This window comes from Heterodontus francisci, chromosome 36 (genome assembly GCF_036365525.1).
Source record: "Heterodontus francisci isolate sHetFra1 chromosome 36, sHetFra1.hap1, whole genome shotgun sequence".
Taxonomy (NCBI): domain Eukaryota; kingdom Metazoa; phylum Chordata; class Chondrichthyes; order Heterodontiformes; family Heterodontidae; genus Heterodontus; species Heterodontus francisci.
Window position 1 is genome coordinate 28150073 of NC_090406.1, and position 26751 is coordinate 28176823.

The window sequence follows — 26751 nt, forward strand, 5'->3', positions numbered from 1 at the left end:
TTTGTCTGTAAATGTGTTGTTCCAAGTTATTTACCATTATGATAATTTTTCTTCAGGTCTTTTCAGTGTCTACTATTACTTTTTAGTTATATAAACATGATTTCTAAATATAATTCAGGAATACGCTTGTCTAGACTTTTTTTAAGCTTGTTTTTATGGAGATGAGATACATGAGTTCATCTTTGCCTGTAACAGTTACCAGCAGTTCTGGAAAGGCGATGTCTAGGGGGGTCTATGCTTCTGACTTTGTGGCAAAATGCTCATAACAAAAGGTTATTCAAGGTGTCAGTCTTCAAATACAGCCAAGACTAAACACACTACAGTATACCCACAATTCCAATTGGAAAAGGGACATTCAATTAGCTTGGGCCAAATTAAATGACTTTTTTAATCTGTGTTCTGATCATCTTTTAATTTGTGTTCAGATCATCACCATTGTAAAGATTTTCCTTTTTCATTGCATACTTATCAACAATTGCAGTTTTAAAATTGTCTGTAATGAGGTGTGTTTTAGAATGTTGTACATGGCACATAGTTTGAATTTAATTGTGGAGTATGCAATTTCTATGAATTATATCTATGTGGCAGATTCCTTGGGCGGAAAAATAAATTTGTGTCTACACAAAGTTCCCCATGTCCTGTAAATGCAAGCTAATTAGCTTTCCCCAAATGTAATTAACTTCAGTTTAAGATATCATGGGCTGTAATTTGTCAATTTTATCAAAAGAAGACGTGAGTAAAATGGCATGTACTGTTGGAAAACAGCTCTAATGCACTATTTCTCCATGTTTGGTGCTGCTCTGGGACTTCCTACTCCTCCAAAAATGGGCTAATGAATATTAGCAAAGAAAAGTGAGGCAAAGCTGACTTTCATCTATAAGGGCCAAAAATTATGAACTTAAACAGCATTCTGGAAACTGCAGCCAAATCAAAAATTCACCCACATCAGAACTGTAATTAATGAGTTCAACAAGAGAATAGAATTCATAGTAGTAGTATACCAGTAACATAAGTGACCAACACACACAAGTTTTTTTTTGGTCGGAAGGCATGCCTTTGCAGTTATATCAAAAGTAGAGTTGGAGGCAATGGCCTGGGAAAGCAGAAGATATCAGACTTCCAGCAAGTATTGCTCTAAGGTGTACCATTACAGTGTCAGATAGCAGGGCATGGGGTTAAGGCTCAGCCCTACAAGGGAGACTATGACTGAAGTGTGCCACTTAGTCAATGAAGAACTGCATTTACAGTCAGTAATCTGCAATGTTGTGCCAGTGAAGGTAATCTCTTCCCTCACCTTTAATGTCATAAGGCTGTTGCAGGCACCAATAACAGCATAATGCAGGAGGCATCTTTGACTAATGAACAAGGGATGTTTTCTTCTTCTGTACAATGAAAGAATCAGAGTTGAATTAGTTTTAGTCAGTCAGGCAGCAGTGTGTTTCTCTTGTGTTTGCCTCTTCTGTACTGTGATTGTTTTTGTACTTGATGTGCTGAATAAAAAATACATCTCAGTTGCACTACTAGTACTAGGAGGTGATTGGAGAGCTGCATAGGACATTAAAAAAACAAAGTGTGCTGAATTTTACCAGCCCTCCGAGGTCGGGGGTTGTGGCGGGGGTTGCCTGGAAACTTCTTCCGGGAGAGACCCGCCATGACTGCTGGCGCCAGGAAGGCCCCGCTGCATTTTACCGCCGATGGCGAGGCCTCGGTGCGGTCCCCCCCTGCTGCTCAGCAGTGGAGCCTTCATCTGAATATGCAAATGATATTACATTTAAAGAATAAGGACTTACCTGGTAGCGACAGCCATCCCACGCCAATATTCTGGCCACCAGCCGGAACTCCCATGTCATTCAGAGTTCCGAGGTGTGACACTGGTGGGGAGGGGAGGGAAGGGGTGGTAGAGTGAAATTTTCAGGGCCGGGGGGGAAGCGGGGAAAACTGTTTCCATTGGCTGAGAGGATTGTGGGAAGGGTTTAAGGGCAAAGATTATAAAATTTGGGGCTGAAAGGTCCGTACCAAAGAAAATGTTTTTTTGCGGAGAAGAGGGAAATAAATATCTTGTTTGATCATTTGGGGGTGGGGGGGGGGTGGTGGAAGAGGGGCTTTAATGTTTAACTGACTGTTTTTATTTAAATTAAATGTTCTGTTCTCTTTAAAAATTTTAATTGCCGGTAAGGGCTTGTACCCCTTTAAAAATGGCACTGGAGCCTGTGTGGTGCCACCAAACGCCAATGCCGGGGATGGACCGGCCGCCCCCTCTACGTCATCGGGGCGACTATTCCGCCCCCTCCAATTTAAATGAGCCCCCGCGCGAAATATCATGGGGGCTCAGCGGCGCACAAGTCACACATGCGCCGTGCCTTCTTTCAAGCTTGCCGCCGAGAACGGCGGTAAGCCGATAAAATGCAGCCCTGTATTTCTTAATATACGTGTATACGGTAATATACCTTAATATACGTGTCAGTAGTCTGTTTTGCAATATATAGTCCTTGTAGGCTCAGTGCTGGGACAGAGCTACATGTTGGAACCGAACTGCTGCTGACATGAGTTCCACTTAGCTGCTCCTATGGCCCACGACACATGATCACTGCTGGAGGATATCTCTTACTGGAGCCCATTAACCTGCGTGATCGCAGGACAGTGGGCATTTTTTAGGTTTCAGAGATGTGGCTACTGTGTCTATATCCTACATAGCTGAGGTCCCCACTGCAGATGCCACCAAGGATATTGCCACTTGTCTACATCGTAGTCTACCATTGAAAAAGTTATTCTCAGTATCACTCATGGGCGATGGCATGTTAAGCTCTTTTACATTACCCAGACCATCACCCTTTGAAGTGTGCAGGAAGGCAAATGACACCTCAGTACAATCCTGGTGCTTTAGCAGCCTCTGTGAAGGTACACATAATGTTTGGTCTGTACCACTGAGCTCCCCCACCCCATGCAGCTGTTGGGTAAGGTATTTAAATATTCTAACGAGCATTTAAGTTCTATTTTAAACAAAGGTTCTGGATTTAACAGGCAGCGGAGCTAATTCCCAAGCTGTGTAGAACTCACGACGGTCACCAAGGTGAGTGCACAATGGGAGTGTTACTTTAGTGAACTGACAGGCTGCGAAGCCTTTGATCAGTGAAACTGAAGAGCTGCAGCCATGGCCAGGTGAGAGGCAGCTGTTCACAGCACTCCTTCTCAGAGAGTGCTTTCAGTGCTTGACATGTGATTGCCAACTTATTGGAAGTCACTTCACCTTCAGCTGCACCTCCCTGCTGCCAGTCTTCACCACAGTATGGGAGCAGCTTATGCAGCTCCACCTAGCACCTCTGATGAAGAGCAAGACGAGCACCAACAGCAGCAGCAGGAGCAACACCAGCACCAGCCTTCTTCTCAGCCACATGCCACTCCCCAGGGCAGAGGGAACAGACACAGAGATCCAGCTTGAAGGAGGCAGGACCTCAATGCAGGGTCTACAGGCAGAATATCAGCTGTTTCGACATGTGTGAGCACCAGGGCCTCACGAGGCCCAGGCCATCATGACAGGCCATTGCTGACATCTGCAGTTTTCTGGAACAAGATGTCATTCCCAGTGGGACAGGTAGGCACGCATTGCCAGGTCTGTCAAGGTACTTGTCACTGGAGGGCCACCCCAGGGGTCTCTGCCTCTCCCTGAAGTTGTATGCTCTCTTGTCCTGCAAGGAGAGAAAGCAGAGAGTAATGGATGTTAATGTTGGCTTGTGTGGATAGCAGGGAAGGGCAACATTTGCGGAGGATGAGTGGGAGGCATGGATGTGAGAAGGCAATAGGATGAGGGTGAGTGTGAGTGTGGACTGTTCAGATGGGACTGTGAGGTACCTGGACAGAGATGAATGAGTGGAGGTACAAGGTGTATTATCCTGAGGAGTGCTGTGCAGGAGAATGCTAGGAAAGGCAGAGTGTGGGGCTTGGCATCTGAGAGTTTTAAGCCACTCACCTTTACAGCCCTCTTGCGGTCCTGGATCCTCTTGGTGCACTGTCTCCAGGTTGGAGGGACCACACTTCTGCTGCTAACCTCTTCAGCCATTTCCATCAATGCCTGCTTGGTTGGAGAGGTTGTCCTTTCCCTCCTGTCCTTGGGAGAGCTCACCTCACTGCAGCCCCTCAGATCCCAAAGCATGACCTCCAGGTGAGAGTGAGACGCCCGAGGTGGGGAGTGGGTGAGGGGAGGGGGGGGGTCGGCGAGTGGGAGGCAGCCTTCCCAGGTCTCCTCTCAATTCCTGTGGTTGTTGTAGACTGAAAAATCCATGAGCAGGTGAGCCATTCTAATGCATGCAGGGGTCCCTTTAATTAGATTTTAGATTTAGATTTTAGAGATACAGCACTGAAACAGGCCCTTCGGCCCACCGAGTCTGTGCCGACCATTAACCACCCATTTATACTAATCCCACATTCCTACCACATCCTCACCTGTCCTTATATTCCCCTACCACCTACCTATACTAGGGGCAATTTATAATGGCCAATTTACCTATCAACCTGCAAGTCTTTTGGCTGTGGGAAGAAACCGGAGCACCCAGAGGAAACCCACGCAGACACAGGGAGAACTTGCAAACTCCACACAGGCAGTACCCAGAATTGAACCCGGGTCGCTGGAGCTGTGAGGCTGCGGTGCTAACCACTGCGCCACTGTGCCGCCCTTTGACAGTTCCAGTGCTTGATTCCGTCCACCCTTCCTGATTGGTGGGGGAACCCAGAAGTGGGATGCTAATGCAGTGGCTTGGATAAAGAGCCTTGGCAGTGTCTGCTGAAGAGTCCAATGGGTTCCTGACCCATTACAGGTCCCTTCATTTTTAAAATTCCGCTCATTAGCTTCTTCTGTATTGTGTGTGTGTATATGTGCTAGTTCATCTTCCAGTTGGTATCACAGTGAGTTAATATAATGTACAGTGCAAATCATTGAATATCTAACAATACATTACCACAGACCTGCACCATTCTCCAAACTTAGCAGGTTCACATCTTGCTGCCTCTGCCTCCTGAGCACATCTGCCATAGCTGGTTAATGATAGCTGTTTCATTTCTGGAAGGAGTTCATTGCTGCTCCACATTTTCAGCTCTGAACATTAGCCTTTATACTAAAGAGCAATGTGAAGTAAGATGGTGGCTTTCCCTATGGAATTTTCTTCTGCACCGCGTTCTTTTACTGTCATAGCTTGCAACATTCCACTTTTAATTGAAAGGCACTTGATTTGAATTATCTGACGATTCCATGTTTTTAGCACTAAATTCCCACTGTGCTGTTATTTATATTCAAATTATTGGATAATTCCCAACTTTTAGAGTTAAGAAATGATTTGCTTTATCAGGAATAGACTTCCACCAAAGATTTTCCCCAATTTCTCTATTACAGCAGTTACCAATGCACATAGGACGTGGCTTATAAAACTGGCTTCTTGAACTAGTTAATGAATCACTTTGCTCAAATTTTGTATGCTGCAGTTACAATTGTAATACATTTTTGACATTTATCATGCTTCCCTCGGTTGTGTTTCTGCTGCCAAACTCTTTGTCTGACATCAATTCCTGGAATAGGCACAGGTTCCTGGAGCTCAACACTGAAGACTGAAGCCATTATCTTTGGCCCCCACCAATACCTTTATACCACCCGAGAACCAGACTTTTTCAGATTGAATCAGACTGTTAGCAATCTTAGGGTATTTATCATTCCTGAGCTGAACTATACACCTCACATCCTATCACTAAGATCGCTCACTTCCGCCTCAGCAACAATTGCCTGCCTAACTCTATCTCAGCCACTCTGCTGTTGAAACTTTTTAAATGTTTTTGTTACTTCCACACTTGCTTATTCCAATGCCTTTTCGATGCTTGTCCTTCCTTCACCCTGCCTAAACTCTGATTTGTCCAAACTAAGGTAGTACTCAAATGTAAGGTAGATCAATCAGCGAGGATAAGAAGAAAAAAGTAGAGGCTCTGAAAAGGAAAATTATACTCCAGGACTTGAGGGTGGCAAATGTGATACCCTTCTTGAAATAAAACGAGAAGGATAAGATGAGGAAATCATAGATCAGTAAGTTTTATTTGTTAAATTATTTGAGTCTATAATATGGGGCATAAAGTTACTAAGCACTTTTAGTAAAGAACTAAGACAGTCATGTTTGACCAACCTTCTAGAAGAAGTAAGTGAGAGAATGGATAAAGGGAACACAGTGGATGCTGTTTCTGTGGACTTTCAACAAAGTATTTGATGAGTTACCATCAAAGAGATTTGAGAAAAAGATAGTAGCACACAAAACAGGAATGCAACAATATGGTTGGGAGAATGGTTGGAGGGGAGAAAGACAAAGGTAAATGAAATTTCTTGGACTGGAAGAATGTATGATAATGTTCTATCGAGATCTGTTTTGAATATTTTTTTGTACACTTATACACATAAATGATCTGATTTTGAAATTTAAGGGGCAATATTGAAATTTAGTGAATCCGCCAAACTGTGGTGGGTGGCGGCAGAGGGGGGCGCGTGAGGGTGGGGGGCTTGGCAAATTGTGGCAAAGATTGTGAAAGACTGCAGAAGAACATATATTGGTTTAAGATTTGGTAAATTGGTACCTTGTACAGTTGAATGTATGAATATGTAAGACTGGAGGCAACTACCCCAATTTTATTAAGTTTTGTGCTGATGTACTCAGCTCTGGGGTAACTTATACAGCGCTCTAATATAGGATCACTTATTGTTCAATACAGTGTAGAAAAAAATTCACTGTCCAATACTGTCAATATTGCCACCTTTATTACAAAAAGCCAGTAAATGCACCACTTAGTTTTAATACAAAGAATATTGCAATCTTTTTAATTTAGATGGAATAAAACTTTGTCCTCGAGGTAAGGAATTAACTGTTAATGGAGTCTAGTTTATAAGGTCTTTATATTTAGTAAACTAATTACCTTGCTTGCACTGCAAATGTAATTGGTGTAATATTGGGTACCTAGGATAAAATAAACAATGGAAATAAATTACTATGACTTCAAAAGAATTAAATGTACATCAGAACATTTAAATCTCACTAATAAAAACAGAAAATGCTGGAATTACTCAGCAGGTCAGGCAGCATTTGTGAAGTGAGAAACAGAGTTAACATTTCAGGTCGATGACCTTTCAATACTGTGTCTGACCTGCTGAGTATTTCCAGCATTTTCTGTTTTTATTTCAGATTTCCAGCATCTGCAGTATTTTGTTTTTGATTAAGTCTTGTTATATCTGATGTGGCTTGAGATGCTTCCAAGCAGACTGTTTGCAAAGTAAACATTTGTAATCTGTTCATACAATTGTAAACCGTATGACTATTATTAAAAAGCTTAAGTTTTCTTTTCAAGCCTTTTTCAAGGCCTCTAATATTATTAGACATTTATGTATTTTCTTTCTTGCAGAAGTTACATCACTGAAGATCTTTTGATGTTGCATATTGTATGGAAAAGTTATCACCTCACCAGTATACTAAGTGAATTAAGCCAACTGCTTTTCAGCAAACTTAGCCGTACTCAGAAATGGCCACTGGGAAACTAGAGAATAGCATCCAAACATAAATAGAGTTTGGAGAGAAGACATGTTGGCACAGTGTGATTTAGCTTGGCACAACATTCGCTGCTCTGATCCTAGTGTATTTAATTATGGAAGTTGTTTGGAGGACTGTAACATGGATTTTATGCCTCGCGATGGCTCCCTCAGCATTTCACAGTCACACAATTCACTCAATGAATTCACAAGGTAATATTTTTAATGCTGGTTTCTTTTTACAGATGCAAAATATTGAACAGTAAATAATTGTTATGTCATGGTTATTAAGCAAGTCTGAATGAATCAAAACTAAATGTACCAACAGAGTGAATCATTTGCCACTGACATGTCCTTTTTCAATTTGTCGTGAATGTCAGTGTTATCCTAGGAATGAGGCTGCTAGTTGTTAGGTTACATAAAATCTGGAACTAGAAAATGCCATTCAATCCATTAAAAACCATTTTATCCATTGCCCATGAATGATTATTTTATCAAGGACTTCTCTCCTACATCACCTGCAGATTTCTGAAGAACACTAATTTATCAGCGGGGTGGGGTGGAAATCAAGCACTGCTGTTAAATACCAATACCCTCAATCCCACTTCTCAATTGATATCATGCAGCACCTTTTAAAAGGGACCAATTGATCCCAATTCAGTTTCCATCTCGAATGGTTGGTTCCACAAATTCATTGTCCTTGGGGAGGCTTTTCTAATTTCTAATCTTGTTCGAGAGTTGAGTTTTATAGATGTTTCCTCTAATTATGAGTTGGAAGAATCCTATCATTCTAAAATACAATCGTAAATAATTTAGCAGAACAGGTTATCACAAAATTGCATGTTTTACATTCCAAAACTATTCATGTAGTTATGCAGCATGTGCCATTTAAATTTCAATCATGCTAAACAATTATCTTTTATAATTCTATGAAAATATTACAGTTTTTAACATGCGCAAAACTATGTACCTTTTCTGAGAACCTTTTCCTGTATAGTCTGAGGCAATCTGCTGCAATTTGCTAAGGATATCAGGGGGTGAAAATACACTGTTCTACATTTGAATACATGTGCATTGTCAGTTTAAAAGTTATAAGGTGCATAACAGACAACCACATAATCTCTCAAAACTAATTGTTATTTATATTTAATTTTGCTGTTTTCTCAAAGAATGCATGTAAATCAACCTCAAAATAGCAGATCCAGACTTGGCAGTTTGCATAGTTTGAGAAGAGAACTAAGTAGTAGACCAGATGCTCGGTTTTAACTTTTTTCATCTCACACGTTTGCAGAATTGACCTCATGGACTTGGTGGATTTTAAGGCCCCATTCTAGTCAGACTGGTCTGCAGTGATCAACCTCATTGAACACCACACTGCTAATGAAAAAGCATAATATATGTAACTTACTCATACTCTGCCATAAAACAAAAGAATAACCTAGCTGGTACGCTATATTAGGTTAGCATATACTTCAAACCTGTATGGCGGTGATCTTTATTCTTGCTGTAGCAAAAGTAAATTTATTTGTTCCAATCTCGTGATGTAAATAACTTTGCTGCTATATTTTAAAACAGTAGTATTTTGCAATTCATTTCAGTATTGGTATTTAATGTTTGGCCACTGTGGAAGGATTGGGACCCATTCACATTGTTAGGTTTAGCGTACATCAAACGTAACTAGAAGTGAGTGCCTGTTTCTCCAAGAGTTATGTAACAACAGCAGGCTAACTGCTCTGAAAATATTGATTTAATGTAGCACCATTGTAAGAGGCAAGACATAACTTTTATATAATAATTGACACAGTTTTGATAAATTTTGGAGCTTGGTAAAGTAGCAAATACCAGCAGTAATTGCATTTAGATTCTCCTACCCCATGGCCAACAAGTCGTCCTGCTGGAAAATGGGCAGCAAAAGAGTAGAGCCACACAGGATGAAAAATGTATTTGTAATACATCACAAATAAATATAGTAACTCTGAGGTGCTGGTGCAGAAATTCAGAACTGGCATTGAACTAGCATCTGTACTAATGTTTCCATAAGTATAAAGTTCCTTTCCTACTTAGAAAACACTTTCCTGTCAAATCACATTGACCTATCACATGACTATTGATGACTATGCATGTCCATTTGAGTATTCAAATGTATAAAACTTGGCTCTCCTGCATTGTCTACTTTAAGTCAATTACTGCAAAACACTAACAGGACTATAGAGCATACCGAATGACTTTTAAATAAACCAGCCAGTAATTTTAAATTATGTTGACTTTTGACAAAATTCACTACACAGCCAAGACAAGAACATGTACGTTGTCGGGCAGGCCTCCACCTGCCAAGCATGAGGCATATTAATTTTGCCACATGGACATTAAATTTCAAACTGTTGTTGAAGTGAAGAAAGGACTGGCTTTTAAAAAATTGCCAGATCTTGGTTGGAACGACATTTGCATGTAACAAACAGTGCTTGGAAAGGACAAAGGACCATTTCCAGACACATTCAACCCACAATGGACTTTTGAGCACCAGACTTTGAAGGTGGGGGAGGTCGCATTCCAGTTTAACTGCTAAGCTGGCCGAGTGCACAAACGAATATGGTCAAACCAGCTAGTCACATGACTAACCTGCTGGGCAACCCGAGTTTTTTGAATTTGTACAAACAGTTTGGGGAGAAAGCAGAATGCCCCTGGACTGGGAAGATCTCTCCTGGCTGGCTCGCCACAGCCTCTCCTGTCTGCCTGCTCCCATCTCTTTCTCACAAGCCTCTGAAGACACATGAACCCCAAGAGAGAAAAGTCTCCTGCAGCGAACAAGGTTGAAGAAGAATACTGGGCCCCAATGAAAAACAAGATCTACCTACAATCAAGGACTCTACAGTGAGCTCAAAGGACCATAACAAAAACTCTTCAAATATTGCCTCAAACTTTTCCATTTTATTTTTCTTCTCTTTTCTGTCTCTATTTGCATGTGTGTATCGCGTATGCATGCTAGCCTGGGCGCGTCATGTATCTGTAGGTGTAAACCGAATTAGAGTTTAAGTTTAATAAATTTCAACTTTTCTTCTTTAAACCTAAGAAAGCCTTTTTGTGCTGGTTTCTTTGCCTTATAATTGGAAAGCGAACACGGATTCACCAAGGGGGGGCTAAAAACATGGTGTGTTTAAAATTAAACCCTGTTATGGTAAGACCAGGTGAAGGCTGAGAGGGAACCCTAGACACCTTCCTCACCTGGTCATAACAACATTGATCTAATTGGTCATAAAATGGTTTGAAGGAACATTGCCTTTTGCTTTCAAGGGAGAAAGAGATTGGTATTTGGTTAGAATTTCAAAAGACTAACTGCATTAAAAAGAACTTGGGTGAGAAATTGGGGATAATTGGCACCCTTTTGGTGGGGGGGCTCTGTGAGCAATGGTCCCTCACCCAGAGGATACCCCACAGGCCGTTCACAAGTTGTCCCATTTAAGATAAAGTGTGAGCATGGCCGTACAAAACAATTTAAAGGTTTACTGAAATGAACAAATCACACACCACACAAAAAAAGGGGAATGTTGTCTAAGACTGCCCTTAAAGCTCCAAAATGGCTTCCCCCAACATGCACAGACTCTTTGGGGCAAATCGCGATGACGTCATATTGGTAAGGGCATTATCGCCCACGCAGTGAAGGGCTGCCGAGTCATAGAGTCATTTATCACACAGAAGGAGGCCATTTGATCCATCGAGCCCATGCTGGCTCTCCAAGGAGCAATTCAGTCAGTTCCACTCCCCCGCTCGATCCCTTATTTCCTTCAAGTGCCCATCATAGAGTCATAGAGTTATACAGCACAGAAACAGGCCCTCCGGCCCATCGTGTCTGTGCCAACCATCTATTCTAATCGCATTTTCCTGCGCTTGGCCCGTAGCCTTGTATGCTATGGCATTTCTAGTGCTCATCTAAATACTTCTGAAATGTTGGGAGGGTTACTGCCTCTACCACCCCTTCAGGCAATCCAATTTCCTTTTGAAATCATTGTCTCTGCTTCCCCCACCCTCGTGGGCAGCGAGTTCCAAGTCATTACCACCCGCAGCATAAAAAAATTCTTCCTCATATTCCCCTTGCATCTCTTGCCCAAAACCTACAAACTGTGTCCCCTAGTCTTTGTACCATTCGTTAATGGGAACAGTTTTCCCTTGTGTAACCTATCTAAGCCTGCTGTAATCTTGTACACTTCTATTAAATCTTGCTGTAAGGAGAACAAACCCAGCTTTTCCAACCTAACCTTGTAACTAAAATCCCCCATCCCTGGAACCATTCTGGTAAATCTCCTCTGCACCCTCTCAAGGACCCTCACATCCTTCCTGAAGTTTGGTGACCAGAACTGGATGCAGTACTCCAGTTGGGGTCTAACCAGAGCTTTACGAAGGTTCAGCATAACCTCCCTGCTTTTGTACTCAATGCCTCTATTTATGAAGCCCAAGATCCCATATGTTTTACTAACCATTTTCTCGACATGTCCTGCCACCTTCAAAGATTAATGCACATGCAACCCCAAGGTCCATTTGTTGCTGCACATTCTTTAGAACTGTGCCATTAAGTATATATTTCCTCTCCTTATTCCTTCTGCCAAAATGCATCACCTCACACTTGTCAGTATTAATTCCGTCTGCCACCTATTTGCTCATTCTGTTAGCCTATCTATGTCCTATTGCAGGCGTTTCATATCATCCTGTTTGCAACTCCTACAAGTTTGATCTCATCAGTAAACTCTGAAATGAGGCTGTTGGGTCAGCAGGCCAACGCTTTCCTGCCTCCGGGCAATCTTGCTGCAGGCGGGTCATCACTGGCAAGGGCTACCTGCCACTGTCGATCTGCATAATTAAGTGCCCATTTGTCAGAAGATTGGGGATGCCACTGGGATCTTCCTGGTGGTGAAAGGGCCCGCAGCTCAAGCCATAGCCTGGCAGGCGCCTGGAGGTGGCTTGCCAGCAGCTGGCTGGGGAGCCCGCAAGTCCTGTACGAAAGGCACAGGAATCAGTGGGCCACAGCTGCGCCACAGACCATTCTGTGGGCGGTTTCCTCTCTACAGGCGTGGCCTGGCAGCTGTGGCCACAGTTAATTTTTTTTTAAATTGAGAAGTTTGCTTTGAGCGCATGAGTTCCTCCATTGAGAGAGTGGCCAACCTCATGGAGAGCCATGTGCAGCATTACTCGGAGTGGATGCAGGAGCAGTGCACTGACATGCACGGAATGCATGCCGCAGTCTGTAGCACTGACCAGTCAGTGGTGAAAATGGAGCAATGAAGCAGGGAGTGGATGCCCGCTGCGCCCCAGCCGGTGGTTCCCTTGAGTGATCAAAGGCGCCATGAAAGGGCAAATGGTGATGAGGGGGCCAACCCTCATGGAGCTCAGTCATCATCTTTCACCTCCATGGCTCCTCTTACAGACAAAGCATCCGTAGAGCTACGCTCTGTGACTGAAGCTGCTACTGCAGTGATGCCAGTGCAGCAGCCTTTGGAAATGCCCCATGCCCCCAGAACCTCCATGATGAGGCCAAACACCACAGGCATCCCCTTTCCAGTCAGGCATGAGCAAGCAGTTTGACCCCACCTCGTCCTCAGCCATAGGAGAAGTAACTCAGACACTGTGAGCAAAGTTCACTCTGTTGGTAATGTCACTATGTGGGTCACGTGGGTGTCTTGTTGTAAATTATATTAAACTGTAACTCAATAACGTACTGGGCATGTTGTTGCACTCAGGCAGACTTGTGTGTTTCCATTTCATCACTGCAAAAGGCAGGGGAATGGAAAATAAGGGTTAGCAGAGCCTTGCATTGGGGAAGAGTAGGCTGGATTTTATCCTGACGTTGGAGATGGGGGCAGGTGGGGGCGGTACACAAAATGGCGTGGGATGGCTTCAGACTGCGTGCCGACATTGTCCTGCCCCCATGCCATTTTGTATGTGGCGGGCACTCGGGCGGATGGGAAATCTGTTGGGAGCCCAATTAAATCACTTAAGTGGCCAATTAAGGGCCATTTAAGGGCTGCATACTGCTTCCGCTGGTATTTTGCCAGCATCAAAGGGGCCCAATGACGCATGGAGACACCGCCACCTCCTAACAGGCTTGGTGGGGGGGGGGGTGGTGAACCTTCTCTGGGGTCGATCCATGACCAATAGAGGGCCCCCCACCCCCGGGGGCAATGGCGCCTCCGGGCAAGAACCCCTCCCCTTCTCCCCCGCCCTCACCAGCCACTGCCCCCACCTCCTTGTTGGGGCGTGCCTGACTGGCTCCAGCGACCCCAACCCTGACCCCACTTACCTTGGTCCTGGGGTCTCCTCCATCGGTACTGCTCTGGGCCTCCTGCAGTACCAAAAGTGACCACCACTGCCAGTGGAACTGCTGGTACTGCAAGCTGCCGGCCATCCACCCACCGGCCCCACCCCCCTGCCCCCGATTGGCCACAACTCTTTGAGGCGGGAATTTGTCCTTTAAAGGGATGACGTTCTCGACAGCAGGCAGTTAATTGCCTGCCCACCATTGAATTCGGCCAGTAGAGAACCGAGGTGGGGTAGTCCTCCCACCCCCACCCTCCCCAGCCTTCTGGCCCATTGCCGGGACCCCAGGTGCCAATATAAAATCCTGCCCAGTGTGTTAGGTGGAAATTCTGGAGGCTTGCAGTGTTATTGCAAAGGTTGCTGACTTTTGTTCTTAACAGATGCTTGCTATCACTCAAATGAAGGAGAATCTCCTCTTCAAATGTCCTGCTGACAGAGTTGGAGTATCGGTGAAACCTGTCTGGATCAGAGTGGTTCTAGCCTCAATGCCATCCTGATAAATGCTCTGCCTCCTGAGCATACCATGTTAACATCCCTGCAAAGCCTGGGGGTCATTTTCCAGTTTTCCTTCCTCCTCCTCCTTGTTCTCAGCTTCCTTTTCCTCTTGCTGCTCCGAGGAGCTGCACTTATCCCTCTTCAAGGTTCACACCTTTCTGGAGAACCATGTTATGGAGAGCACAACAGACCACCACAACGCAGAGACCCTTGAGGGAGTGTACTGGAGGGTGCCACCCGACTGGTCAAGGCACCTAAACCTCATCTTCATGAGGCTGGTGGCCTGTTCAGTGATGACCCTTGTGCTCAGGTGGAAACAGCCTCTGTGGCAGGGTCACGCACTGGAGTCATCAGCCATCTCCTCATGGGATAAACCTTATCTGGTAACAGCCATCCACAGATCTCCAACTGCTCCATGAAGGGCAGTGGCATCTGCGATTGCTGAAGGATGAAGGCAGCTTCTAGGATAGCATGCACTCACCTGCATAAAGTAATTGCTGTGGTCACATATCAGCTGAATGTTGATTGAGTGGAATTCCTTCCTGTTGAGGGATCTCCCCTGCTGGTCTGTCAGTGCCTTGATGGCCATATGGATGCAAATGATGATCCCCTGCACCTGAGGGAATCTGGTGATGGAGGCACATACCACTGTCTTTGAGCTTGAGTACCACGATGCACTTTGAATTCAATGTAATCCCCTGCCTCGTGAACAGAGCTTGTTATTTCTATGATGCAATGATGTATTGCTGCCTGCGAGATGCCACCAATGTCTGCTGCTGCTGCTTGGAAGGACACAGTGCAAAAAGGTGCAAGGCCACTGTGACATTTACAGCCATGTGGACATTCAGGTGATCCTCAACAAGGGCAGACAGGTCAGTAACCATCTGCGTGGACGGGTGCTGCCTTTGTGGCACTGATGCTCCACTATGTCCAAGTAGCTTCTCCTTTGGCAGTGGACTCTGCTGAGGGTATTGCTTTCCTTGCCTTCCTGCCCCTCACCCATGTGCTCCTGTTGCCCAGGGGTCTGTCTCTGCTCCTGCAGATGCTGTTCCTCAGCGTTACTTGATCCTATCTCATATAACTTAATCCCATTTCCTGTTATGTGCTTCGTTTCTGTTGGAATATGCAGTCTTCCTAAACCTCCCTCTAATGAACCCCTGAGGCCCATAAGCTGAGTGACCCTTACACCACCCCTCCCCCCCCCCCCGCTCACAGTGCCAAGACCAAAGAGATATGACAGATATTCCCCTGACTGTACAACTGTTTGCCAGTGGATGAAAGCCTTTTCTGAGCCTTCCCTCTTTAATGGAGCCTCTTGCTGCTATCCCGCTGTTCTGAATTGCTCCCCACTGTGTTTGCATCTCCTCCTCCCTGTTGTGGTTGAGACCCTGCATGGTTCCTGTGCCTTAGAAAGAAAATTTAAAACTGGATCCTAACGAGCTGACAACAAGCTCGTTAAGAGGCTTAACTGGCCATTTATTGATTTCTGGTGAGTTGCTTCCTCCAGCCCTCAGCGCAGCTTTTTAATCTTTGAAACTGACATTTTTTTGTCGGAAACTGGCACACCGACCTGCGGGTGGGTGTGTTTTTGTGACTACCCACCCCCATTCCTGCTCTCTCATTTAGATGAAAATCCCACCCATGGTGACTCCAGGTGTTAGATCATTTAAAATGAATGAAGAAGTGAATCTGTGGAAAAATAGTAACCTGAAAGTGTACAATGCAAAGTTATTTTTACATTTTTTAATGCCCCTCTTTCTCTCTCTGGTATAATGGGGAAAGATGAAAATCACTTTTCAAAGGAAGTATTGCTTAGTTTATATACCCAATGTCTAAGTTTTGGTCTCAGGAGAAAGTTTAAAGTAAATTTTAGTATTGGCATGAGTCGATTCCTGCAAACCAGCTTGGGTGATGTCACAGACAGGTACTATTCTAGAGCATCTCCATAATGTTAACAGGGGAAAGAAGCTTCAAACTAGCCTAAAAGCTATGAGATATTAGGGAATTCTTGCTGCACACTGAATTCCCAACCCGGTGGTTTCCTAGAATTGGCTCCTGTTGGGGTCTCAAGGTATTTTAAAATCACAGTCCCGCTGTTTCCTATTGAGCAGATCCAGAATACTCCCCATTGGTGATGCTACAGGTGTGGCCTAACATGATTGATGGAGTCCACAACAGTAAGAAAACTAACTTTTTGTTACGTGAAAAAGAGAGTTATTGAACAACAATTACTTTTCTGGATATTCCTTCAGCAAATTACTGATATAATGTTGTGCGGAACCAGTATGCTTGAAAATCTAGCAAAAATGGGAGTACGGTAGTTCTTTTTCCCCTAAATAGTGACCTGGCAATGAAATTGCAAGAACATAAAATTTTGAAATGTGCAATTTCAGGGAAAGCAATGTTGTTAGCAGATAATTAAATGCAGTGAAAAAAATGTATTCCTTTATTAAGGGGAATTTCCCTGCCCAAGTGATTCAGGAAGCAAATTTGCCAACTTGTTGTTTACACACATCTTTAGCACTCAAAAAGGAACCCTAACAAAAGGTACAAAGATGGCTTTCTTTAGTCTTTTAATGATTCCAAAGAAGATACCCAACAAAGTCCTCTTAAAGTCGCAATAGTTACATTTTCATCTCTTGAAGAGCAGAATGAGTGAAACTGATTTGCAAAAGTGTTCTAAGCAAATAGATAGCATGATGTTATTACACTGGTATTTTACACCATTGCAATTTATCATATGTGGCATATTGGCCTAAATATTGCTGTCAAACTATAAATTAAGCTAATAGCATCTCCATTAGTTATGCACAAATGCCACAGCAACTTCAGGTGAGGGCAGATGCGTGATTCAATGCGGAAATCCAAAAATTCAGGATGTGCCACACCACTGTTAGCTTCATGAAAATGTCACCTCATTGTCTGGTTCCCTATCCACTGTGTGGCATGAAATTCCTGTACTCGCATAAAAACAAAACTCCCCACAAAGTTAGAGCTTGTCCATTTCAGTACACTTTTTCAAACTGTGTGATAAGTGTTAATTACTGCCAGTCAAACTCACTAGCAGTGAAAATGAATTGGCAAGTGAGGCATCTCATTCCTCCAGGTTTTAAGTGTCGCAAATTTTAAAAATTACAATTTTTCTTTTACTTTTGTTCTCTCTTAGTCCAACCTTTCTTTCCTTCTCTTAATTTCTTGCTGTAACTAATTTGACATTGAATCATCGTCCAACGTAACACTTCCTTGTTCAGACTATGCACTGTTCGTTTCAAAATTTGATCAGTTAAGGAGCTATGCAGTTGCTTACCCTTTTCACGCAGATCTCAGATGCCTGTAGAGGATGCCACTCCATTCATATCTCGCTCTTCCAGCAACTTTCAGGGCAAAATATTGTCAACATTAAACGGGCAAGAGCAAGTCTGACTAACAGCGGGCACCATTAATTGGCCTGCCACAGCAACCTTTCGACCATTCTAATTGACAGGTCTGTGTGTCTCCTTCTCAGAGTTGACTCCATTTTATGTGAGCTGCTTTTATATATAACTTGGGGAGCAATCTTTCATTATTAGTTGACTTAGAACAAGGAGGACTATAATTACTGGTTCCTTGGACATCCCTATTTACTTGGAGGGATGCTCTGATTATTCCATATCTGTTTGTTCAATGATACATGCAGAGTGATTTGAGTTTATAGCAGCCAGTGCTCTGCTATTGCTTCTAAAGAATGACCCTAGGACATAGAGAGTTCTTGAAAGCAATATGTAATTAGCTTTTCAAATTGCGGATATACACCAAATACTTTGCATGCCTGACTTCTACACTGTCTCCTGTGAACTGCTGTTTTAGCTTCCAATGATACTGTTTTCTGTTATTCCATACTGTATTACAAAGGAAGTGAAGTTATTAAAGGAGACTGAACATTAAGGCATATAGAAAATATTTTGTTTCTTAATTTATCTGTCATATGGCTGTAAAGGAGCAAATATTTCAAATCTGACAGTTTTCAGTGTAGTAAAAGTACACTAAAAATTTAAAAGAAACTATTTCCCATTTACACTAAGGTTGCACTGTAAATCTGGAGTCAAGACCCAACTCAATTCCAGAGAGAAAAGGTGTGAAAACCCTTGGGGTAACTTTCACGCTGCTTTTGGTTTGACGTTGCATATGGTGTAAGTCAATGGAGGCGTCAAGCTACATGTAAAAAGTGCTTGGGATTCCTTGGATCTCCGAGGCAGTTCTTAAACCTGGCAGCGGTTAATTAAAACATTTATATAGAGTCATAGAGAGATACAGCACTGAAACAGTCCCTTCGGCCCACCGAGTCTGTGCCGACCAACAACCACCCATTTATACTAATCCTACATTAATCCCATATTCCCTACCACATCCCCACCATTCTCCTACCACCTACCTCCACTGGGGGCAATTTACAATGGCCAATTTACCTATCGACCTGCAAGTCTTTGGCTGTGGAAGGAAACCGGAGCACCCAGCGGAAACCCACGCAGTCACAGGGAGAACTTGCAAACTCTGCACAGGCCTAATTAATAAAATTTAATCACAGGGAGAGGAACAGGATGAAGAATTGGAGGTATAGAAACATATTGTCCAGCTGGAACTGACACAGCATCATTGCATTTACTGAACTCAGCTACAAATGCAAATATATGGATGTAATTGATTACAGATTTACCAGCAAGGATCTCATCCACCTTGCATAATGTGCTACCAGGATCACTGGGCAGGGTTTGTCCATGAAAGGGATGCACAACTCCAGGTGGATGCTAAAACAGACGTTTGGCACTTTTGTACTTTAGTTACTGACCCTCACCAGGGAGTAAATATAAGCTGTCCAATTGCAACAGGAGGTAGTAGTTCACATCTTGGACTTGGGAGAAGAATTATGAAGTTTGGCTTCACATTGGCTTGTTTGGGTTGCAGCTGTTTCAGTATTTCATGATTCAGTTATGCTTAATTCATTAGGGATCTCCCTTGGTGTTCATTTAACTATTTGGAGATTGTGCATTGGAACTCCAGTGACTTTAATTTGTCCTTAATGAGTTAATACATGAACAGACCTTTCAGTGTGAATGCTTATTTTTCTTGTATGGAAATGTGCATTAGTTTTGGCTTGCAAAGTTAGCGAATTGCAAGCTCCTATGGTAAATCAGTGTATTTGGCTTGCCATTCTCAGTTTGTTTTTTTAAGACTTACCTGGATTTTTTTTCCCTAAAGGTATTTTACTAATTTATTTGGAATCAAGAAATTGTTCCACCATTTTATCTGTTGCCAGACCACTCATAATTCACTTACGTTTACTTAATTCAATTTATCTCAGTACAGTAAAATAAATGGGGAAATGTCAGTACTTATGCTGAGGCTAAATTGAACACCCTCTTATCCTTTTGCACACCACTGGCCTCTTCAAGGAAATAAAAGTGATAAAGATTATAGGAAAGATGAGAGGAAAGGAAGAAATCAAAAGGAGGAACGAAAACTGTTGAGATTGCCAAACAGACAGAAAGAGATTTGTGTTAAATGGACAGAGTATTGCAAATAAGATTGAGCTGGAGGCACATATTGCTGTACGATGGTTTCATATAATTGCATTAAAAGGGACTGGATTTGGCTAGGACTGGACTGGGAACTGACATTCCCGGTCACAAAATATTCAGCAAGGATTGAGTAGGAAAAAAGGGAGGAGGGTAGCCATATTAATTGAAGGTTCCACCACAACACTAGAATATGTGAATGATTTTAGAAGATCATGCAAAAGATAAATATCTTTTTCGAGTTAAGGACTAAAGAAGGAACTTCTACTCTCTATAGTGAGAATATTATAGACTTGTTGTGGAGTATCAAAAGACACTTGACACGGAGACGGCTGAGGGTACAAACAAGCAAAGGTTTATTCAATACAAGTATGCATACAGGGGATACAGCTCGAGAGAGATACTGCTCACTGATCACTGTTAGCCTCACATATTTATACACTCTTACAACTGTGCCTATGTGCCAGTACATGTTCTTCTGCTTATCATATAACTATATGACAAAACAAAGGGCTCGCTAAAACTGATCAAGCCTTAACCTTTAAGTTAATCAAGTCTCTTAACCTTTAAATTAATCAGGTCTCAACCCTTGAATGTCTACAGCTATGTGTCACTACTATACTGAGCTTACAATTCTATTTCCCCCAGCATGTGCTTTTTACTCTACATATCTGTCTTAGCTATATTTTCTTTCCCCTGTAGACTGAACATTGTAAAGGAGTTGAAGAAAAAAGATATATAGACGAATTAAAGTAGAGTGGAGGAATAACAGCGCATAGTAATGGCTAATTCTAATTATTCAAAAATGGATTGTAGCCAAAGTATTGTCGGTGTCCCCAAGACAGCTTTCTACATCAGCGGCATGTTCTTAATCTAACTAGGATCTAGGCTATTGCAGAGCACATGGGCATCACTCGTGGTGTTGATTGTTATGAATACAGGATGGCATGGTTCTGTGTCAAAATGACCTGAATGTTCTGACAAAACGTCATGGACTTGAAATGTTAACACTGTTTCTCTCTCCACAGATGCTGCCAAACCTGTTGAGTATTCCCAATATTTTCTGTTTTTATTTCAGATTTCCAGCATCCGCAGTTTTTTGCTTTTGACCTAAAAATTGATGTCTGCTCTGTGCTTGGCACAGAAGAGTTCCTTGAAAACCTGGGGGGGCATCAAGTATCTTGACTCTGGTCCCGAGAAAAGGGACCCAATCAAATTCTGCTTTTGTTACAATGGCAGAGCTGTAGAGGGTTTAAGTTGTGCCTTTTGTGTTGAAGAACATATTGACATTTGCCATTGGCTGATTAATTCTGTCTGACTGGAGCCAGGGATTATGCCCTGGCATACATTGGTGATATTGACCAGGGATGAAAACTGTAGTCATGTCCCCAACAGATAATTTGGTTGAGAGGACCAGATTGACTGTTGAGGTTGAAGCCTCAACTTTGCCATAGCTGAGGTTACCATATGGATGTGGGGATGAGACATCTGACCAGATGAAGGTGCCACTGTGTCCTCAGCCAAGCCAGCAACTAAGAATCAGTTGCATGGATTCCTCAGATTGGCCCATTCTTATGTCAGGTTTGATCTAAACTATAACAATGTGGTCGAGTCTTTTGACATAGAAACCACATCAGCAACAATCATGGGTATTGAACCTGAAAGGAAAAGTGGAGAGGAGTGACACATTCCTGAGCAAGAAATGGATTGTTGGCGGCGGGTGGGGGGGTGGTGGGTTGCGGACAGGGAAGTCATGATAGAAATTAAGCCTTTTTCTCTAAGATCCAACTTATTATCATGGTGTGTAAATCAGCTGCACTCAAAGAATGCTCCAGCTCATTTTTGATACATTTGTCAACAAAGCAATAGTTCCTGAAAGAAATTTGAGAGTGAAACCAAGCCACTTAATGTAAGTATAAATGTCTTGTATGATTTGTTGAAATATATGTTTGTTTGGCAGCCTTTTATGAATTTAACACACAGTGATTTAAATTCACTGTGCCCTGGTCCTTTTTTGAAGTTATTTACCAGCCAGCCTACTTTAAAGTCAGCGGGGCAGGACTTTTATTTAAGTGAGAGGGCGGGAAAGGGAGTGGGTCGTCACTTAAACCTGCCCCTCAGGTCGGCCAGTTTCCCATCACAAAACCGACACAGTCAAAGTTTAAAAGTTTCGATGAGAGCTGGAAGAGGCAACCCGGCCGAAATGGATAAATATCCAATTATAAGCCTCTTACAGAGTACAAGCTCAATAAGGGCCAGTTTGAATTTTTTTTTTAAGGCACAGAATCCACACAGGGTCTCAACCACAACAGGGAGGAGGAGACGCAAACACAGTGAGGAGAAAGTCAGAACAGCAGGATAACAGCAAGAGGCACCATTAAAGAGGGAAGGGTCAGAAAAGGCTCTCATTCACTGGCAACCAGTGGTACAGAGTCAAGAGGATTATCTGTCATATCTCTTCACTCTTGACAGGGGCATTTTGGGAGGGTTGCAGCTTTGGTGAGGGGGAGGGGGTGGTGGGGTGAAGGATCCTTCTGCCAAGGGGCCTCATGCGTTCATGAGAGGGGTATTTAGGGAGACTGCACATTCCAATAGAAAGAAAGGAAGGAAATAACAGGAAATGGGATTAAGCTACTCTGAGATAGGATTCACTAGCGATGGGGAGCAGCATCTGCAGGAACAGAGGCAGACCCCTGACCCCAAGGGGCAGGAAGGCAACGAAGGCGATACCCTCAGCTGCGGATCTACCACTAAAAAGGAAAAGCTCCCTGGACATGTCGGAGCATCGGTGCTGCAGAAAGCTGCACCTGTCCAGGCAGATGGTCGCCGACTTGTGTGCCCTCGTTGAGGGTCATCCAAGGCTTTGCAGGGACTGACGCCATGGCCTTCCCTGGCTATAAAGTCATAGTGGCCTTGGACCTTTATGGAACTGGGTCGTGCAAAGGAGCAGCAGCAGACTTTGGTGGCATCTCACAGGCAGCAGCACAGTAACTCGCCAAATCTCCTTCAACAGCACCTTTCAAAGCCACAGCCTCTATCACATGGAAGGATAAGGGCAGCAGACACATGGGAACACAACCACCTGCAAGTTCCCCTCCAAGTCATACATCACCCTGACTCAGATCCGTTCCTTCACTGTCACTGGGTCAAAAGCCTGGAACTCCCTTCCGAACAGCACTGTGGGAATACCTACACCAGATGGACTGTAGCAGTTCAAGAGGGTGGCTCACCACCAGCTTCTCGAGGGCAATTAGAAATGGGCAATGAATTCTGGCCTTGCCATCGTCAATCACATTCCATGAAAGAATATAAAACATCATTGCATCATGGAGGTAATGGATGCTCTTTTTGAGAGGACAGGGGATTATGTTGAATTCAAGGTGGATAGCAGCACTCTCACTCAAAGGACAGTGGAATTTGCCTCCATCACCGGATTTCCTCACATGCAGGGGATCATCAATTGCACCCCTGTGTCCATCAAGGCACCAACTGACCAGCCAGGGAGATTCCTCAACAGGAAGGGATTCCACTCAATAAACATTCAGCTGGTACGTGACCACAGCAGGTGCTGTCATGGAAGCTGCCACAACGTCTTCACCATTCGGCAATCATGGGAGCTCTTCATGAAGCAGTAGAAATCTGTAGATGATTGTTCACAGATAAGGCTTATCTCATGAGCAGACGGTGATTAACTCTGGTGTGTAACCCTGCCACAGAGTTAAGAAAAACTACAACCAATGTCACATGAGCACAAGGGTCATCATTGAGCAGTCCATCAGCGTCATGAAGATGAGGTTCAGGTACCTTGACAAGTCGGGTGGCACCCTCCAGTACATTTCCTCAAGGGTTTCACACATTGTGGTGGTCTGCTACTCTGTTCAATACATAGCCCTCCAGAGAGTTGTGAACCTTGAAAATGGAGAAGCGCTGGAACAGCACGGCTCCTTGGAAGAGGAAGATGAGGAGGCTGAAAACTGGAGAACAGTCCCCATGCCTTGCAAGCATGTCACCATGGTAGGCTCAGGAGGCAAAACGCTTATCAGATGACAGGGAGGCTAGGGCCACTCTGACCAGACATGTTTCACCTGAGTGATACTCCGTCTGCAGGACATTTGGAGAGGAGGTTCTCCGTCATCTGAGTCAGAGCAAGCATCGGTTAAGAACAAAGGTAACAAACCTTCCAACGGTACAAATACTGCAAAGCCAGATGTATCTGCTGCTTGAAATAATGAGATGACAGCTTATGCAATGACAGCTCATTGCGTGGGGAGGATTGCCATGCATCCCCTGAATCTGGGGATAGAATCATAGAATTGTTACAGGGCAGAAGGAGGCCATTTGGCCCATCGTGTCCGCACTGGCTCTCTGAAAGAGCAATTCCCTCAGTTCCATTCCCCCACCTTCTCCCTATAACCCTGCACGTTCTTCCTTTTCATATAAGGGTCTAATTCCCTTTTGAATGCTTCAGTTGAACCTGCCTCAACCAGGTTCTCAGGCAGTGCATTCCAGACCTTAACCACTCGCCGCGTGAAAAAGTTTTTTCTCGTGTCACTTTTGTTTCTCTTACCAAATACTTTAAATCTGTGCCCTCTCATTCTCGATCCTTTCATGAGTGGGAACAGTTTCTCTCCATCTATCCTGTCCAGACCCCTCATGATTATGAATACTTCTATCAAATCACCTCGCAGCCTTCTCTTCTCCACAGAAAACAGTCCTTACTTCTCCAGTCTATCTTGATAACTGAAATTCCTCATCCCTGGAACCATTCTCGTGAATCTTTTCTGTACTGGCTCCAGTGCCCTCAGGTCTTTCCTCAAGCATGGCACCCAGAACTGGACGCAGTACTCCAGCTGAGGCCGAACTAGTGTCTTATACAAGTTCAACATAACTTCCTTGCTCTTGTACTCTATGCCCCTATTAATAAAGCCCAGGATACTGTATGCTTTATTAACCGCTCTCTCAACTTGTCCTGCCGCCTTCAATGACATGCACATATACACCCAGGTCCCTCTGCTCCTGCACCCCCTTTAGAATTGTACCCTTTTCAATATTGTCTCTCCATGCTCTTGCTGCCAAAATGAATCACTTCACATTTCTCTGCATTGAACTTCATCAGCCACCTGTCTGCCCATTCCACCAACTTGTCTATGTCCTTTTGAAGTTCTACACTAACCTCCTGACAGTTCACAATGCTCCCAAGTTTTGCATCATCTGCAAACTTAGAAGTTGTGCCCTGTACACCAAGGTCTAGGTCATTAATATATATCAGGAAAAGCAAGGGTCCCAACACTGACCCCTGGGGAACTCCACTACAAACCCTCCTCCAGCCCAAAAAATATCCATTAACCACTACTCTTTGTTTCCTGTTACTCAGCCAATTTCATATCCATGTTGCCGCCGTCCCTTTTATTCCATGAACTACAAGTTTGCTCACAAGTCTATTGTGTGGCATTGTATCAGATGCCTTTTGAAAGTCCATGTCACCACATCAACAGCATTGCCCTCATCAACCCTGTCTGGTACCTGCTCACAAAACTCCAGCAAGTTAGTTAAACATGATTTTCCCTTAAGAAATCCATGCTGGCTTTCCTTAATTAACTCACATTTGTCCATGTGACTATTGATTTTGTCCTGAATTATTTTTTCTAGAAGTTTTCCCACCAGCAAAGTTAAACTGACTGGCCTGTCATTGCTGGGCTTATCTTTACACCCTTTTTTGAACAAGGGTGTAACGTTTGCAATTCTCCAGACCTCTGGCACCACCCCCAGGTCTAAGGAAGACTGAAAAATTATGGCCAGTGCCTCTGCGATTTCTATCCTCACTTCCCTCTGTATTCTTGAATGCATCTCATCTGGTCCTGGTGGTACAATCTAATACTTGCTCTTTATCAATTTTAAACCCCTTTAGTGTCTGACTTACCTCCTCTTTCAACATTGTCTGGGTTGCATCTTCTTCCATGGTAAAGACAGATGCAAAGTATTCATTTCATACCTCAGCTATGCCCTCTGCCTCCATGTGTAAATCTCCGTTCTGGTCCCTAATCGGTCTCACTCCTCCATTTACTACTGTTAGGACCGACAGCTCAAGTCAAAGTCCCCAATCAAAATATACAATTCTGATTGTAGTGGGAGAAATGGACTATTGATTCAGTCCCATCCCTCCACAGATTGTCTAACGTCATTTTGAAAACTTTCCAAATTAAAGAAAGACTCAGCCAAATTGTACTATCTATTAACCCCTGAATGAGGCTAACCAAACCAGGTGTCTTTAGATCAACAAATTAACAGTTTAATTAGAAAAACTAAATTCTTAAACACTATTAAGATATAAACAACATCTAAAATAGAAAAAATTAGAGTCCTTGCATATTTACGCTCCTGCGAAAGTGAAATCTTCCAATGTGGAACAATCCATGGTTGTTTGAAATCCTCACAGCCATCTAATAGGAAAAAAAAGGTTATTCAACAGTAGAACAGTCCATAGTTAATTCAGCAGTTGAATTGATGGTCTTCTTTTCCAGCGATGAATTTCAACAATTACAGTTCAGTAGTTAAAGGAATTCATTATTTTCTTTTAAAAAATTAATCTGGCCTGACATCAGAATTCTGAAAGTATAATAAATAGGGTTTATATAAACCAAGAGAGAGCTCTCATTTCCTTCAGTATATGCTGGTCCAGCTGTCTGTGTCTCTGTTAACTGTGTTTCAAAAGCCACTTTTTCAACTCGTTTCAAACGTCAATCGGCAACAATGTACCTCGTGTCTTTGGTCCTGAGTGACTGTATCCTATGGCAACCAGAATTCACTCTTTGAATCACAGTCCCTGAGTGGCTATATCCTGAGGCAATGAGAATG

At 43.4% G+C, this 26751-nt stretch overlaps 1 protein-coding gene across 1 annotated transcript in view; it reads left to right on the forward strand.

The window, feature by feature from the left end:
• adamts10 (ADAM metallopeptidase with thrombospondin type 1 motif, 10) overlaps positions 1 to 26751 on the forward strand; it is a 202042-nt gene that overhangs the window by 28574 nt on the left and 146717 nt on the right. Inside the window, exon 3 of the mRNA XM_068016396.1 lies at positions 7420 to 7756. Within this exon, the coding sequence (XP_067872497.1) occupies positions 7660 to 7756 (97 nt within the window). The 5' untranslated portion in view covers positions 7420 to 7659. The remainder of the gene's footprint in view (positions 1 to 7419; positions 7757 to 26751) is intronic.